Below are 18,529 nucleotides of genomic sequence, written 5' to 3'. Positions count from 1 at the left end.
GAGGTCGGCTATAATTTTGCTACATTTCTCAAATATTAAGGTATGGTACGATATGCAATATTATATTATCAGAAATATTTGCACGAAGAAATCTCCCTGTGGTTAGTGGCAATTTGTGTGGTAATGGTGCTAAATGCTGCTTTGTTTACTTGTTTGTTTGTTTGTTTGTTTGTTTGTTTGTTTGTCTATGTGTGTCGGAAGTTCGGTTTCCATTTGCGTAATGAGAAAACAGAATACTTTCCTCTTGCAAAGCAGAAAAAGCATCCTTTTGTGCAGGTGCAGAACATGGCTCTCGTTTCAGTCAGTTTTTGTCAGTTTGGTGTGTTCACACACAGCTTTTTGGTCCAGATGCGATTCAATCCAAGGTGACAACATGACTGGTTTTTGTTTTTCCGCTAGTTGTTTGGAGTCTCCTTGGTGTTTCCTGGCCCTAACACCTCTGGACCAAACAAAGGCTGCTACTATGAGTGTGGCACTTTTGTTAAAGTGCCTTGAAGCTGCTCTTGTGAATGGTTATGGCTTTTTTTCTACTTGTTGATGATATACAATATCTCTTTGATTTGCTTTATACTAAACAGATTTTGTTTCTCAGAATTAGATGGTTTTGTGTTTAGGGCGCCAAACCAGTTTTACATGCAGAACAATATAAACTATATCAAAGATGGAGCCGACAGCACAATAAACCTTTTACATGAGTTTTTCTCTTATGCGTTAGAGTTATCCTGTTTAACTATTTTATTATTATACGAACAAATTGCAGTGAACATCATGCAGTTTTACTGTGATTTATAGAAGACTAACTAAAATGTAATTATGTTACAGATATTATGCTGTTTTAAGTAGGCATGACCATTATTAAATGCGATTAATCGCATCCAAAATAAAAGTTTGTTTTGGCATAATTTAAGTGTGTGTGCAGTGTATATTTGTTATGTATAAACATTTTTTAAAAATGTTGCTTGATATATGCTGGATAAGTTGGTGGTTCATTCCACTGTGGCGACCCCTGTTATATAAAGGAACTAAGCCAAAAAAAAAAATAGTTATACAAATAATACCTAACTTAAAATATCTTGGAACAAACTTGTATAGTTTTGTTTCTATGAGTGTGTATCACATATACATAATAAATATGTATAATACTTTAAGGGGAACCAGCACCCTATCAGTACACACACACACACACACACACACACACATACATATATATATATATATATATATATATATATATATATATATATATATATATATATATATATATATATATATATATATATATACATATATATACATATATATATATATATATATATATATATATATATATATATATATATATATATATATATATATATATATATACATATATATATATATATATATATATATATATATATATATATATATATATATACAATGACAAAACGAGCATTTATTTTGGATGTAATTAAATGTGATTAATCTAAATGCAAAGTATTAAAGATCAGTGTTTTAATCATATAATAAAACTAATATTATTTATTCTTTTGCATATTATAAAAAGCAGAGGCCCTAAGTATTTTTGTGTCATTTTTACAGAAATATAGCTGTAATGCTGAATGACAATGCAACATTTTTATTCATTCGTTTTCCATCAGCTTAGTCCCTTATTTATCTGGGGTCACCACAGCGTGATGACCCATCTTCTATTCAGGCATATGTTTTACGCAGTGGTTGCCCTTCCAGCTGCAACCCAGTACTGGGAAAGACCTATAAACTCTCGCATCCACACTTTTAAATTTAGTTGATCCAATTCACCTATTTCACCTATTTTGGAGCACCTAGAGGAAACTCACGCGAACATGGGGAGAACGTGCAAACTCCACACAGAAATACCAGCTGGCCCAGCCGGGACTTGTACCAGTGAACTTCTTGCTATGAGGCGACAGTGCTAACTACTGAGGCACCACGCTGCTCCTGCAACATTTTTTGACTTCTCAATAAATCATTATCTCAGGTTACATCTCAACTCACATGAATCATACCGACTAAACACATTAAAATGTAGTTGAAACTTGATTAAATTATTAAAATAAGTCTTCAATTTTTGTCATTACATTTTATTTTTTCCATTGTTTAAAAGCCACATTTGTAAGATGTATTTGATTCAAACCCACAATATAGACAGTTTTGGATTCAAATTGCTACCAGAAGCATAAAGCTAAGTGTCACTGTTTTGCTAGTTGTTGGCTACAGTGTAGCCTTAATCAGCCTCACTTCCTTCCTTATAAAACGCTGCCAGAATAACCAAAACAGACAGCCACTGCTGTATATCTGCTCATGTCAGTGAATTCCCCATCATTTTCTCTAAGAGGTCTTTTCCTGTCTTCAAGGCCGCGACTTGTAAACAAAAAGCGGATTTATACAGTAATGATGGCTGGTGTTAGCCTAACTGGTTTTCTCCTCACACTTGAACTCCATTACATTCTTCAACATCCTCGCTACATCTTTTTACTACCCCATTTTTAAGTTTATAAGCAATCCCGTAGTGCGTGTGGATTATTCACATGCTGGGTGACAAATTATAAATCTTATTTTACCAAACATCAGAGGGAATGCGTTGCTTTATCCAAGTTATTTATTCAGTCTGGATGCAAATCCTTTTAGAATGTGTATGATCTGTGATGTTGTGGAAATCCCGGTTTGAAAGCACAGGAGAGGCTTTGTTACGGCTGATGGTGTGCTTGTTTACTCTGATAGGCCATTCTGTTTGAGTCATTCTGACTTACTGGACTTTCACCTGCAAAATACACTTCTTTCTCAAGATATTGAAGGACTTCAGGATGTCTGCTGCTTAGGCTTATGTCGTTGATATTCTGGTGTATTTGATAGATCCATTGTTGGAAATGCTGTCATTAATAGGATTAATCTACTGCATTATATTGTGCAATCCATGAGAGATCATAAGCTGATTTGAATTTGATTAGACAAGTCAGACGTGTATTATATATTATGTTTGGGTGTAGTGTTTAATCATTGTTTTTTTTAGATTTTGTTTGTTCTTACCTAAATACAGTAATGTAGAATTTTTGGTGGTAAATTATTCTCAATTATTATGGGTAGTAAATGATTAAAAGTGCTATATTATATTATATTACATTATAATTTATATATTAATTAAAAAATTGTAGTTTTATTTATACATTCATTCAATGAATGAATGTGTTTATTAATTTTATTAGTTTGTGTTAAATGCAGACTATACTTGACTTAATCATGTATTTTAAATGCTTGACTAAGTGTGTATTTATAATAAAATTTTACATAATATTCATATATATGTTTATTTTTCTCTCTTTCTCTGCTATGACAGGTACTCTGCCACCTGGTGAGCACAGCTTTCCGTTTCAGTTTCTCATTCCAGGTAATTGCTCCAGTTTTACAATTAGCATTTCAAAGCCGTTAAAGGGCATTTTCATCTAGAGGAGTGTATTGTTTTATTGCATATCTCAGATGGAGAGCACTCGGGTGTACGGTTAAACTATGCTGAGTGTTTCTATAGGGTGGTGAGAGGCTGGAAGAAGAGTTTAATTTTAACCTAAACTGTATAAAGTCCTCTTGTTATGTTCTGCTCCTTCCTGCACAAACATGCCCTTTCATGAACATTTAAAGGGATAGTTCACTCAAAAGTCAAAATTCTGTCATCATTTACTCACTTCCTTTCTTCTGATATTTTGAAGAAAGCTGGAAACCTGTAACCATTGGCATCCATAGTTTTTGTTTTTCCTACAGTGGAAGTCAATAGTTACAGTGTTTTTCTGCTTTTGTGTTCTACAGAATGAAGAAACAACCACTTGAGGAAGAGTAAATAATGAGTACATTTTCATTTTTGGGTGAACTATCCCTTTAAAAATAATCCCTTAATGACAGAAATATTCACAGTCAAAACTGTAGGTGAAAAAAACATAAACTAATAATAATAAATTTACTTCAATATTTGATTTATTACATTAGGAAATAATAAGTAATTATTATAAAAATAACAAGTTAATAATAAATAAATAATTAGATTTCTTTAAATTTAAGATTAAAATTTGTTTAAATATGCAAATGAGATAAATTTGCATACATATTGGATAAAACACAGATAAAAAGTAGACAAAAATTTGATGGAATTAGGTTTTTACAGAATTAAAGCAAGATATAGATTAATTTCTCAATTGTTAGGCATTTTACAAATGAAAAGGCACGTTTCGTATTAATAAAACTGTCAAGTCTGGTATGTACAAGTACCACCAAAGTTTTGTTGCTCGCTGCAAGAATAAAAGAACACATTTTAAAAAAGATCTGATTAAAAAATGTACTGTATTTAAAATCTACACACAGCGATAGTGTGTAGTATAATTAAGTGTGACTAATTAATTTTGGTCCTTTTATATCAATGAAATGTTACCTATGATGAAAATCAACTTTTGTAAGCTGTTTGGACAGAACTGTGTGTATATTGTGTCCACAGTCATATTGGAGGGATAGAAGCCCAACAAGTCTCTTTTTTTATTTCTTGACATTAGGAGTGCAGTGTCTCCGCCCACCGAATTTCTTGATAGGTGCCATGTTTTTATAAATCCTTGTATACACATATCCACAGAATATTTAGTTGCAATTAAACTGGGTTAAAATATTTATTCCAACTCTCTATGATCTTTGTAAGTCTTTTGTAAGATGTTTCTAAAACAGAGCCTACTTGTAATAAAGACAATAAAATCCCTATGTAATTCTTAATCGCTCTAATCACCACGGCCGCATGGTGTCAGTAAATATAAGTGTGTGTGTGTGTGTGTGTGTGTGTGTGTGCTGCAAATGCATTTGTGTGAGATTCATCCTTTCAGAAAGGCTTGAATAAACTCCACCACAAATACATGAAATAAATTTACTTGGTATTTTTTACTAATGAGCTGTATTTCAGCTTCATCCATCTCTGTCTCTATCACTGACTGCTGTTTATCTGATATAATGCATGATGACAAGCAGACACGCACGAGGCAACGGTGAGTGGGGAGAAGCAGCTCATTTGCATTTAAAGCCACAGGTTACAAAAACAGCTAAAATATCTTCAGACACTAATATGGGCAAATTCTGGAGGCTATTATAAATAATCTAATGGGTATTTTGAGTTGAAACTCTACAGGCACATTCTGCAGACACCATCTTAGATCTTGTAAAAGGGGTAAAATAGGTGCTCTTTAAAGTGAATGATTGGAAAAAGACTAAAATCTTAAAATTGACAATAACAAGTACTCCGGTGGTCAATATAAAGCACAAAGAAATTGTTTAATAATTGTTGTCAAATAAAAAGACAAGTGTTTTATTAACAATAAAACTGTGAGGTAAGAAAACAGCTTTTAGAAATATATTCTCTAGTTGAAATCTACAAACACATTGATTAAATGTGACAAACAAAACTTTTAAGAGTGTATTTAGGATGTTTTATTTACATTGATTTGGAGGGAAAGCACTGAAGTCTAGACAGGTGCATTAAAAAAAGTGTCAACTGCGCCTCCTGCTGGCAGATTGTATGAACATCTGGAGAAGATTAACTGGAAGGATCGGATCAAAACAGGGACTTTCCAATCCATTAATCTGGAACGTGTCAGGCATCCAAATTCAAACGATATAGATACAGAGATGAAGCTAGTATCCGAGTGTTGTTTTATTTGAATTTCTTAGTGGTTTATTACTTTTCCTGGCACCTCAAGCTTATTTTTTTGCTTTTAGGATGACAGCACTTAAAGGGGTGTTGATCTGTTTTATTGATTGTGAGCTCTAACCTCATCTTGTCATCATTCAACATTCTGGTCCTGGAATAATATTGTTGTTTTCTGTGATTATAAGAAGAAGCTTTTGACAAGTACTAAATAACTCGATGTTTGTGTTTGTTGTAGCATCAGTTCCAACCTCGTTCGAAGGCCCGTTTGGGAAGATTTTGTACAAAATTCGAGCTTTTATTGACACGCCGCGGTTCTCAAAGGACTACAAGGCCCAGCGACCCTTCTACCTTCTCAATGTGCTCAACCTCAACGAGTTGCCAGATATAGAGGTGAATAACCATTTATTAAATCGCTAAAATATCAGAAATTATTTATTCACAGTGCTCAGCATATATAAGTACACCCCTCACAAATCTATCTTTTAAATTCATATTTTAATAGGAAGCTATGCAATATTAAAAGCCAATATATATACTAATGTACTATATAATATATATAATATATTATATATTATATACTATATATATATATATAATATAATGTATAATATACTAAAGCCAAATCTGTAGCTTATCTAACAAAATAACTTATGATAACGGTCCAAAAACTAGTACACCTAAATTTATATTTTAGGGAAAAATGTTAAATACAAATTTTAAAAAGTGGAAAAAGCAAGAAAAGAAAGAAAAGCAGAAAAATTGAAAAATTTTGTTGAAATAATTTTTTTTTGCAATATTTTGCTTGAATTTAATTGTGTTATTGTTCAATTTGTGAATTAGTTTGGTGACTAAAATATTATTTTAATAAATATATCTGTTTAATGAATCTGTTTTGTTCAAATGCACCAATATTTACTGAGAAATAGATTATAAAAAATATGAAGAGTTCAAATACAAAAACCTCTAAGTACCATCTGAGATTTTCTTCTAATATTAGCATTTTTTCCAGGCTTCTATGTGCATGCTCAGTAGTTTTACTTGTATGTAAAAGAATAAAGTATTTTCATGGCCTTTAATGTGAAATAACGGAACATAAAGACAAGAGGTTGAGAAAAATGCTCATTTTAGAAGAAAACTTCAGATGGCACTCTTCAGAAAAAACTCTTCATATTTATTTTCAAAATGGGGTGTACTCAATTTTGCTGAGCACTGTGTATTAAAAATGTTTTTGAATATCTCTTCTGCTCCCCTAGGTAACACTCATTTGCCTAAATAATACAATAAAACAGTGATATAGTGATTTTATCCAGTTTATAACTATGTATAATATTAATAGTAATTCATAACCGTGAATAAAAGGTGAATTTTTTTTTAACATCCTTACTCCAGCCTACAGTGTCACAAGATCATAAATAAAAGAAAAAAAGCTTTGTAGTTCACTAATAAAAAATGCTGGGTTCCACACAATTCCTTTATGCCGAGACCCCAAGACAAATTGATTGAGGTAACTTAATTGTTTTTACAAATTTAAGTGGACTGAACATAAAACAATTACGTTTTCCTCGCCACCCCCGGGTGGCATTTCTGTTTGGAGTTTGCATGTTCTCCCTGTGTTCGCGTGAGGTTTCCTCTGGGTGCTCCTGTTTCCCCCACAGTCCAAAGACATGCGCTTTAGGTGAATTGGGTAAAACAAAATTGGCCATATTTTATGAGTGTGTGTGAATGAGAGTGTTTCCCAGATTTGGGTTGCCGGAAGTTGTCAGTTCATTCCACTGTGGCGACTTCTGATAAATAAGGGACTAAACCTAAGGAAAATTAATAAAGGAATGGAATACTAATAATAAAGTATTAAAAATGTATATAAAAAATGTCATCTAAAATATGTGTCCTACTTTTCCCAGCAACCCAGCTGTGCAGTGACAACGAAAAAGTTTAACTACCTCCTGGTAAAAACAGGCACGCTTATGCTGAAGGCTTACACTGATCTAAGAGGATACACTCCTGGACAGGTCATCAAACTCTCCGCTGAAATACATAACAAGTCTGGTAAAGACACCGGCTATGTGATGGCCAGCCTGATTCAGGTCAGTAAAGTAGGACAATATGATCACATTTAGTTTCATAATAAGTGCAGCCCATTTTGAAAATAAATATTTGTGTCCATTTCTCTGTAAATATGGGTCATATAAATTGTTGCATTTGAACAAAACTGATTTATCAGACAGAGATATTTATTAAAATAATATTTTAGTCGCAGAACATCTTTAGAAATAGAAAGATGATACATTTAAATTCAAGCAAAATAAATTGCAAACCACCTAATTTTGACTAATTTTGATATATTTTTTGTTTCTCTTGATATTTTTCCCCTCACTTTACATTTAAATTAGGGTGTACTCATTTTAGTACGTTATTGTAAGCTATTTTGTTAGGTTAGCTCTAGATTTGGCTTCAGCATAAATATAACATTGTATAGCATCTTTTATAAATGATTAATTGAATATATAGATTTGTGAGGGGTGTACTCGTATATGCTGAGCAGTTTGCATGAATTCCTCTTCACTGTCTAAGCGATACAGTAGGGTACATGCAGAAATTGTCAGATGATATCACTCATTATATCTGTGTATGTTTGCGCAGAGAGTTTCGTATAAGACTAAGCGTCCAGTTTTTGATCTGCGGCCCATAGCAGAGGTGGAGGGAGCAGGAGTGAAGGCAGGCAAACATGCGGAGTGGAGAGAGCAGATCATCGTCCCTCCTCTTCCTCAGTCAGGACTCACCGGCTGCAATCTCATAGATATTGAGTACTTTATCCAGGTACGAGAATCTAAATCTTACCTTTAGCACTACACTGAGTTAAAAACTTCTGTTGTCATTTAATCACCTTCATGTAAGTTCAAACTCTTTTATGGAATAGTTTGACTGATGATTGAGTCTTTAATTGAGTTAAATGATCGATTAATTTGAAATTAAGAGTAAATTAGTCTCATTTAAAGAATCATTTAGAGCTGTTTTGTGAAAAGGATTGATCAGTTCATTTAAAAGTACCAAACTCAGCGAGTTAAAATATTCTGAGGGGTTTTCAGAACTGGATCAGTTGATTTACTGAAGAGGCTCGATAAATCACGGAATTGAATTCAAGAGGCAACTCTGTCTAATTAATCAAACAATTATTCAAACATGATCAGCCAGTTCATGGAAAAGATCTGAATTAGTGAGTTAAGAAACAAATCAGATGATTTATGAACTGAATCAGCTGATTAACCAAGTAGAATTTAAAATCTAAATCAGTCTAATTCTTTAAACAATCTTCCAAACAGGAAAGAGCAATTCAATTAAAAGATCTGATTCAGTGAATTGAATTTAAGAATTAAATCATATTATTTAAATTAAATCAAAATTATTTACTAAATCAGCTGAAAAACTGAGTTGAATTTAAAAGCTAAATCAGTCTAATTCATTAAATAATCATCCAAACAGGATAGAGCTATTCATTGAAAAGATCTGATTCAAAAAATGTAAGAACTAAATCAAATGATTTGTAAACTGGATCAACTGATTCATTCCTAAGATCTGATAAGAAAAATTGAATGGATTTCTAAAGATATTTAATCAGTCTGACTTAACCGAATCACTCGAATAGTTGAATAGATCTTATTCAGTCACTCAATTTGAAAAATGAATCAGATTTGCTCATGAAAGAATTATTTAGAGCAGATTATTCATGAACAGGATCTGTAAGTTAAGACTGAACTAAGTACAGTGCATCCGGAAAGTGTTCATAGTGCTCCACTTTTTCCACATTTTTTATGTTACAGCCTTATTCCAAAATGGATTAAATATGTTTATTTCCTCAAAATTCTACACACAATACCCCATAATGACAATGTGAAAAATAAAAACCTGGACAGTCACATGTACATAAGTATTCACAGCCTTTGCGGTGAAGCTCTAAATTGAGCTCAGGTATGTTCTGTTTCCACTGATCGTTCTTGAGATGGTTCAGCAGCTTAATTGGAGTTCACCTGTGGTAAAATTAGTTGATTGAACATGATGGAACCACCAGGACTCTTTTTGGAGCTGGCCAGCCATCTATTCAATTTAATTCAATTCAGCTTTATTTGTATAGCGCTTTTACAATGTAGATTGTGTCAAAGCAGCTTCACATAAATGCTCATAGTAACTGGATCAGGGTAGTTCAGTTTTTAGTGTTTAACTTCAGTTCAGATCTAAGCTATGTGATTTGGCAGAGTGATGCTCTTACATTTGAGCGCTGTGGAGCACGTTGTTAAACATCGTTCATTTGCCATTGTGTTCGCGTGCTCAACAGAAATGACTGTGATTGGCTGTGAAGGTGATCGGTTCACTGAACTCTTCGCTGTTTATGGAGTATAACTACAGATATAGGGACACTAGAGCATTTCAAACTCGCATCAATCAGCTGCTTTGTCTATAAGTTGACATACGAGTGATACGCTGATGAATTGTGGCTTTAAAACACTCCAGTGTTCCTGTATCTGTGGTTACACTATGCATATATATTCAAGTCCTGATCTGGTAATGTCCAATTCCAATAGAGTCTGAAATCGCATGATCAGGCCCGATTTCCGATCAAGCGATCGGACCTGGACATCTCTAATTAAGATGTATGTAAAATGATTAATGTCATACAGTGCTTTTCATTAAGTCTTTTCTTCTGGCAGGTTTCACTAAAATCTCCTGAGGCTGCGGTCACGTTACCCATCTACATTGGGAACATTGCTGTAAACTTGACTCCTTCAATTCCTCACCCTATGGCTCATGGTGTCCCGATGCCCACCGGGCCGAGTCTCAATCCAGCAGCTGTAGTCCCGAGTGCACCTCCTGTAGAGGAGGAGCTGGCAGGACAGCTGGCGGCTGGAGGAGGCGACAGTGAGGAGATCCCCACCAAGAGCCATTCTCAGCAGGACCCGTCCGGCGCTCCTCTCTCTGTGGCTCCTTACGGTCATGCGTCAGGTCCAGTACTGCCACAGAGCCAGCAACATGTCCAGTCTACAGACGGCTCCGCACCGCTCTTTTGTTTGTCCACAGGAGCCACTATACCTTTCTTCACTGATGGGAACGCAACGCCGGTGCCCACGTCCTGTCCACTCATCCTGCCCCCCGAATATAGCACCTGGGAATACCCACATGGTGAGTGATCTAGGTGGAAAGTAGCGCCCTGTATGTTTAGCTGGGTTTTTGTGTTTAAAAACGAACACCATAATATGCAGTTGAAGTCAAAATTATTAGCCCCCTTTGAATTTTTTTTTCTTTTTTAATTAATTTCCCAAATGATGGAAATTTTTACAATATGTCTGATAATAATTTTTCTTCTAGAGAAAGTCTTATTTATATCTTATTTTGGCTAGAATAAAAAAACATTTTAAAGTCAAAATTATTAGTCCATTTAAGCTATATATTTTTTCAATGGTCTATAGAACAAACCATCGATATACAAAAACTTGCCTAATTACCCTAACCTGCCTAGTTAACCTAATTAATCTAGCCTTTAAATGTCGCTTTAAGCTGTATAGAAGTGTCTTGAAAAACATCTAGTAAAATCTTATTTACTGTCATCATGGCAAAGATAAAATAAATCAGTTATTAGAAATGTTGACAAAGTCCGTTAAACAGAAATTTGGGAACAAAATTAACAGGCACGGCTAATAATTCAGGGGGGTTTATAATTCTGACTTCAACTGTATGCATAATCAATATAGCTAAACACATTTTAAACAGTGAAGAAAACATTTCTTTTTTTGATAATTCAAATGTTTTATTTTCCTCAATTTATCAGTGCCATCAGTTTACACATTTTTACTTCCTTTTAACACCCTCTTTCCCCTCCCCAACAGCGGCAGTTACAGTAATTAGATGTTGCTATCATAAGTCCAGTAAATACAGATAAATAATATAAGATAATTACACTTTTACTATGCATCTCACCCCTGGGACCTTATTCATCCTCCAAAAATTATTTCCCCATCTTCTCTTATAAACATCTAATTTATCAAGTATTCTATGTAATTTTTTCATATGCTGCCACCTTCCCCAATTCTGTAACCCATGCTTGAAATGGTGGTGGTGGACCTGCTAAACGCCATCCCCTCATAATGATTTGTCGTCCAATCATAATACTTATTTGAATCTACTTAGACATCTTCACACCAGACCGTGCAGATTGCATAAGTTTTATAAATATATATATATATTTAAACTTTATATATATATATATATATATATATATATATATATATATATATATATATATATATATATATATATATATATATATAATATTTATTATTTATATTATTTATAATTTTTTTTTTTTTTTTTTTTTTTTTTTTTTACTATTTTACCAAGAAATTATCAGCATTTGGTATCTTTGCTTGAACTGACCAGATCATCCTGTTTATTTGAAATAAACCTGCTCTTGCGCAGGTTTGATCTATTAAAACTGTTACTATGACAACAAGTCTCAGATGAGTTTTGAAGAGCGAAACGATCCTGGATCATGTGAAAACGTTGACATCCAGCTAATTGAGTAATCCAGCTAATTCAGAAATCCATGTATGAAGAACGGACCCCTGGTGGTTACATACGCATAATCAATTCAGACCACACAAGCAACAATCTTTGCATCAGCTATGTGCTAGTTCATGATAACTACATGCTGCCATATTATCAATTTGCTAACTTGCCTAGAAACATGCTAAGGCGCAAAAGAAAGCTTTTTTCGTTCTGCCATGTTCAGAATTCGATCATTTATGTTGAAACATGCTTTGTTGAAACACGTCATATGCTAGCAATTTGCTAGTTTACCTAGAAACATATTGGCAATAGCTCATGCTAGAAACTTCCTAAAACATGTTAGCAACATGCCAATTCATGTTAGAAACATGTTTACAACTCAGCCAAGTTAGCAGTTTGTTCATTTACATAGAACCATGCTAGCAATATTTGAAGCCATGTTTTGGGGTTCAGTTGGTTTTATATGGTCTAAATTTGCTCTTTCACAATTTTAGAAACTATAAGATTTATTTATTTAGTTTGTTTGTTGTTGTTTTGTACAGTGACTTTAAATAATGGACATGAGTACAACATCCAAACGTATTTTGTGCTCCAATTTAATCAGATTTTCTTCATTTACTCTAATTTTCAGAGCCTCCTCCTACTTACGAGGAAAGCTGCAGTAGCAACAACTCGAGCTTCAACAGTAGCATGAGGTAGACGTCGACAATTCAGACGTCCTGCTTCTTCATTATGCCATTCATATGCTGCCCCCTGCTGGATGGTACAGGCATTGCTGCCACCCTCTCCATCAACCAAATATCCTGAAAACTCTAGGATAATTTCCTTACAATTTGTAGTTAATCCCCTCATATCATAATTTCAGCAGAAAACAAGCGGGGAGAAGGTTTCAGTGCCTAAGAAGACGTAGCACTCAACAAAACCCCACTCAGAGATTTTGCGAAATAAATACCAGCATCTGAAGCATTTTGAAGTGAAAGTTACACTTTTTCATTCAACCAAGCCTGGCCTTATGTGAAGTTCATCAGAGAATGTGCTTAGTAAAATAATTCTGCCTGACCGGGGGAATAAATCAAACGGATATGATTCTGGCATGATTTACGCAAGCAGCGGTGGCTCTGAACCAAAACACTGGGCCGCAGAAAACGTTACTCTGCAAAGAACAAGTTTATTTATTAAAGGTGATTGATGGGACTTTTTTACTCATCACCAAACAGACACTGTGTGGATACAGCTTGGAAATACCAATGTAGACGCCATCATGGGCACATAAGTCGTTATCGCTTGGCCGAATGGTAGCCGAGGTCCCTTGAAGAATGCTTAAGGGAACAGTATATTCCATCGTTTCTGAATGAAAACTACTTTTCCTGCCTGTCGAGGGATTTTCAAAGCAAACATCAGACTGCTGACTCATTTCTGTTATCATATTTTACACCAAACAAAAACAATATACTCATCTTTTTTCTTTTTTAGATCTCACAGTTCCACCCTGGAGTTATTATACAGACAATAGTCCTGTTTTTCAGAGTTTGCATCATGTCAATGCTGGTAAAATGGAAAGATATCAGTAATGTGCATCATCTGAAATCTAATTTTATTTGAAATCAATAATGAATTGACTTCTAGTTGATCATTTGGAAAAGTGACAGACGGTAGATTTTACAGATGAATCACCTATTAAACTGCAGCTCAATCATCACAAATACTGCAGAGGACCTACTGGAACACATGGACCCAAGATTTTCACAGAAATCAGTCAAGTTTGGTGAAGGAAGAATCATAGTTAAAAACAAAGAAGGTCAAGGTGCTCCAGGATTGGCCAACCCAATCACTAGACATGAATATTATTGAGCATGTCTTGGGTAAAATGAAGGAGGAGGCATTGAAGATGAATCCAAAGAATCCAAACTTTTTTTCTCAGCAAAGTCAGACCTTACTGTCCTAATTAAATAATTAAAAATCAAGGCATGATCATATTTAAATTAAATAAGCATAATCTAGAGGCCTTTCATATAAGCCACTTCTGATACTAAATGATCAACTAGAAGTCAAGTCATTATTTGTTGTTCCTAAAACTTAGATAGGCGACAAGACTTTTGTCAGGTAATGTACATGTCTTTTGTATGTGACTTTTGGTCGTATTCATCAATATTTCTCACATTATCCCACAACAAATGGAGATTTATGATGGATTTCCGGTGAGGCCTTAGGCTGTCGTGTACAGTCCTTTAATATGGCAAACACATTTGTTTTTTTCATGTTGATCAGTTCAGACTCTTGAACTGTTGGAGAATTTGAAAAATTGAAGCACAAAAAGGCACTTTTATGTGTTTGTATATGTTTATGTGTGTGTGTGTGTGAATGTTTTCTCCACTTCCTCTTCAAAATATGAATAATCATTTTTCTATTTTAGATCAGTATTGTTATTGTTTTATTTAGTTCTTGATTTAGCATGGAAAGAAAGTCTGATTCGGAACACAACAGACACATAAATCATGTTCTGTGTTATTTTAAATGACCAAAATAAAATAAAGTTTTCGGTACTCATTTCTGGATTTTGTTTGAGATTCATGCGCTATGTTTCATTTGCAGTGATGACAGAAAGTAATAATCAGGTCATTCTGCTAAAAAAAGGTGCCATTTGTGTACTTCAAATGAACCAATAGATTAATAGAAGAAAAATAATAATACTTGAACATTGATTTTTAAATGATCTGTTTTCTGGCCTACTTAAAATTTGACATTTTGATTGGACATAGATTTTTTTAAGTTTTAGGTAATGTTTTATTTTTATTTAATTATATTCTAACTATTTTAAAGATTCAAAACACTTTAATTAGTTAGTATAATTGTGAATTTTGTTGAGAAAATCTGAACATTGATTGTTTGTTGAATATTCACTGTGAAAATACTATTTGAAAACATTAAAACAGATTAGTGCAGTTCATTACTTAAAAACTGTATTATAGTAGGTTTTTGAAAAATGGTGTACTTAAAAAAAAAAAATCACTTTTTTAGACTTCAAAAGGCACATATTTTAGAGAATGGCCCATTCAAATTCATATCAAGGGGCTTTATGCTGATTGCATCCCCGCAGGCCACTGTGACTTTTAACAGCAGCTAAACGTAAATTCAGATTCTGTTTCTTCACTGTAAGTGCTGAAATCTAAGTGAATGCATACATTGTAAAAAAAGATCTGAAAAAGAGCGTTAAAATTGCATGTCAGTGATTTGAAGTTCTGTAAATGTTCAACCACATTTTGCCTTAAATGTAAATCTGAAGCATCGCTGGTCCCATTATACAGTAATTTAAAAAAAGAATGTTGCATCAGATGTATTGCTCATTTGTCTCTCGAGCCTCTTTAGCTTTCTGTTGGCATCAGAAATCAGAAAGTGTCGTAGGAGAAAGTATAGATGATAATTTGTAGCAGTGCAAGTGAAAGAAATAATTCCTACGTCCTCCATTTTTGTAAATGCTGAAGTTGCGGTATGGATGTACACTTCTTCATGGCTTATGTACATGTATTATGTTCTTTTTTTTTTTTTTTTTTTTTTTTTACTTTTAACCAAAGTTTCAGCAGCTTTATCAAGTTTCATTTCATTACGTGGTACTTTTCTTTCCCTGGATTTTCCAGCAGGATTCGAAATAAAGTAGCACGATTGTGGATCGATGTTTTATGTGAAGTTGTTAAACAGAATCAAACTTGTACAGCAAAAGTAATAAAATCACTTTAATTCTCATTTTTACCCTGCAATGTTGTTCATTTAATGGTTCATTTTGTACTTGAGTTTATTTGTACACTTACCGGCCACTTTATTATGTACATTCCAATTGCTTGTTATTGCAAATTTTTAATCAGCCAATCACATGGCAGCAACTCAGTGCATTTAGGCAAGCAGACATGGTCAAGACGATCTGCTGCTGTTCAAACTGAGTATCAGAATGGGGAAGAAAGGTGATTTCAGTGACTTTGAACATGAACAGTTGTTGGAGCCAGATGGGCTGGAATGAGTATTTCAGAAACTGATGATCTACTGGGATTTTCAAGCTCAACCATCTCGACAACAACATGAAAGCATGGATCCATCATGCCTTATATCAACGGCTCAGGCTGGTGGGGGTGGTGTAATGGTGTGGGATATATTTTCTTGGCAAACTTTGGGCCCATAATTAACAACTGAGTATCATGTCAATGCCACAGCCTACCTGAGTATTGTTGCTGACCATGTCCATCCCTTTATGACCACAGTGTACCCATCTTCTGATGGCTACTTCCTGCAGGATAATGCACCTATCAGGGATCATCCTCCAACTTTCATCAGGATTTATCAGGTAAAAGTATCATCCTAGAAGCTTTTCAAGAACGTTATTGTAAGATCGATTTATTTATTTTTTTAGCAATATTATTAGAACATTTGAGTAAGCAATACACTAAAGACATTCAAAAATGTTGCTCTAAGATTGTTTTTCTATTAATGTAACAAAGAATGTTCCAAAGAAAATTTTATTAATGTTACACAACTTTTAAGAAATGTTACTAAATATTCTGGGAGCGTTTCATGTTAGCTGGGTAAGTATGTAAAATAAAATAAAAATGTTTTATTTGTATCAGTACAACTTTTTTTTTTTACCCATGTCCCACTTAAGAATCAATGATTTGGTGACATGAAGAGAAAATCACACAGAACACGTTCTAATGCTGCTAATATATTTTCACGCTGGTTGAGAGCAAGTATTAGCACATTTTAACTGCTTGTTGCTAACATATTTTAGCATTAATTGCTAAATCTGTTTTATATGTTTTAATGAACTAATATGTTTTAACAGCATGCTTCTTAGCACACTTTACCATGTTGCTAGCATGTAGTTATGCGATGAATGGATGGATGAATGGTTACTACACTGCTATAAGGAATTAGCTCATCAACTGTATCTTATCAGCATATTGAAATATGTTGAAGACAGAATTATTAGCCCCCCTGGACCAGCATTGAAACCAGCATACCAGCGTCAAGACATACCTTTTTTTCAGCCGGGATGTTTTAATGAACTTGTTTTAACAGCATGATTCTTAGCACATTGCAATTTTTTAAGCACTGTGTTAGGCTAATAGATAGATAGATACCCTGCTGAAAAATCCAGCTAAAACCAGCCTAGGTTGATTGGCTGGTTTTAGCTGGTCAACCATGGATGGATGGATGGATGGATAGATAGATAGATAGATAGATAGATAGATAGATAGATAGATAGATAGATAGATAGATAGATAGATAGATAGATAGATAGATAGATAGATAGATAGATAGATAGATAGATAGATAGATAGATAGATGGCACATTAACACGAATTATTGTTATTAGCATGTAGCTAGTATGATTAGCATGTTTTATTGTGAATTCACATGTTAACAGAAATGTGGTATTAATTAGCATATTGCTAACATGTTTCCGGTAAGAATTGTCATGCTGCTAGCATGTTTCTAGTATGAATTAGCATGATTCTTGAGAGTGAAGCCAAAACTAAAAACACATAAGGATAACTGTCTGTTGTGTAGCACTTAATGTACTTCTTTATTTTGACATAAGGTAAATATAAGGAATAAAACTTAGAACAGCGTTGATGTCCTGGTGCTCGATGTAATTCTCATGGAGCATTTTTCAGAATGGCATGAGAAGGAAATAAGGGGTAAAAGATCAAGGAGACCAGCTTCACCCCAGAACTGCCTGCTGCCTCTTTCCTGTTGCCATAGAAACTGATCCCAATCCATCATTATCACTGTGTTACACGAGGACATGGACATTGGGTGTGTAGTCTGGATGGATGGCACACACTCTGAAAGAGAAGAAATGGGTTTGGAGAATGTTTATGGGTGGCCTGAAATAAATTTCTTCTGCATATGCCGATTTTGTGGTCTTGGCTGCGCTCATGGCTGGTTTCAGAGTGGTTTTATAGACATGATTCTAATATTATTTATTTATGTACAATTATCAAGGGTGAGCAGTGTACAAATTAAAAAATAAGCATTGAACCATTTGTTGATAAATCTGGCCTGAAAGATTGGTTTATGAGACTGAGGTTATGTTCACATATAAAATTTGGCTCTCTTGATTAATTTGGTCCATACTATTTAGTCCTGGTTTGCTTAGAATTCATGCTTTAAAGCACAAGTCTCAAACTCACTTCCTGGAGGGCCGCAGCTCTGCACAGTTTTGCTCCAACTGATCCAACACAGCTGATCCAACAAATCGTGGTGTTGAAAAGATTCATGAGTTGGATCAGCTGT

General features: G+C 34.1%; 1 protein-coding gene across 2 annotated transcripts in view; it reads left to right on the top strand.

The window, feature by feature from the left end:
* The window catches only part of arrdc1b (arrestin domain containing 1b), a 66,893-nt gene extending 50,908 nt beyond the window's left edge, over positions 1–15,985 (top strand). The window contains exons 3-8 of one of the 2 annotated variants that reach the window (NM_001365234.1): positions 3,356–3,406; positions 5,925–6,079; positions 7,591–7,773; positions 8,330–8,506; positions 10,393–10,861; positions 12,876–15,973. In NM_001365234.1, the coding sequence (NP_001352163.1) occupies positions 3,356–3,406; positions 5,925–6,079; positions 7,591–7,773; positions 8,330–8,506; positions 10,393–10,861; positions 12,876–12,943 (1,103 nt within the window). In that variant the 3' untranslated portion in view covers positions 12,944–15,973. Of the gene's footprint in view, positions 1–3,355; positions 3,407–5,557; positions 5,799–5,924; positions 6,080–7,590; positions 7,774–8,329; positions 8,507–10,392; positions 10,862–12,875 lie in introns of those variants that run through there. The other variant, XM_073934931.1, reaches the window with a different exon arrangement.
* Positions 15,986–18,529: the final 2,544 nt, after the last annotated feature.

The sequence above is a fragment of the Danio rerio genome, chromosome 21, assembly GCF_049306965.1.
Source record: "Danio rerio strain Tuebingen ecotype United States chromosome 21, GRCz12tu, whole genome shotgun sequence".
In the NCBI taxonomy this organism is placed as follows: Eukaryota; Metazoa; Chordata; class Actinopteri; order Cypriniformes; family Danionidae; genus Danio; species Danio rerio.
The sequence above is the reverse complement of the archived record's forward strand: the minus strand, read 5'-3'. Positions and strand labels throughout refer to the sequence as shown.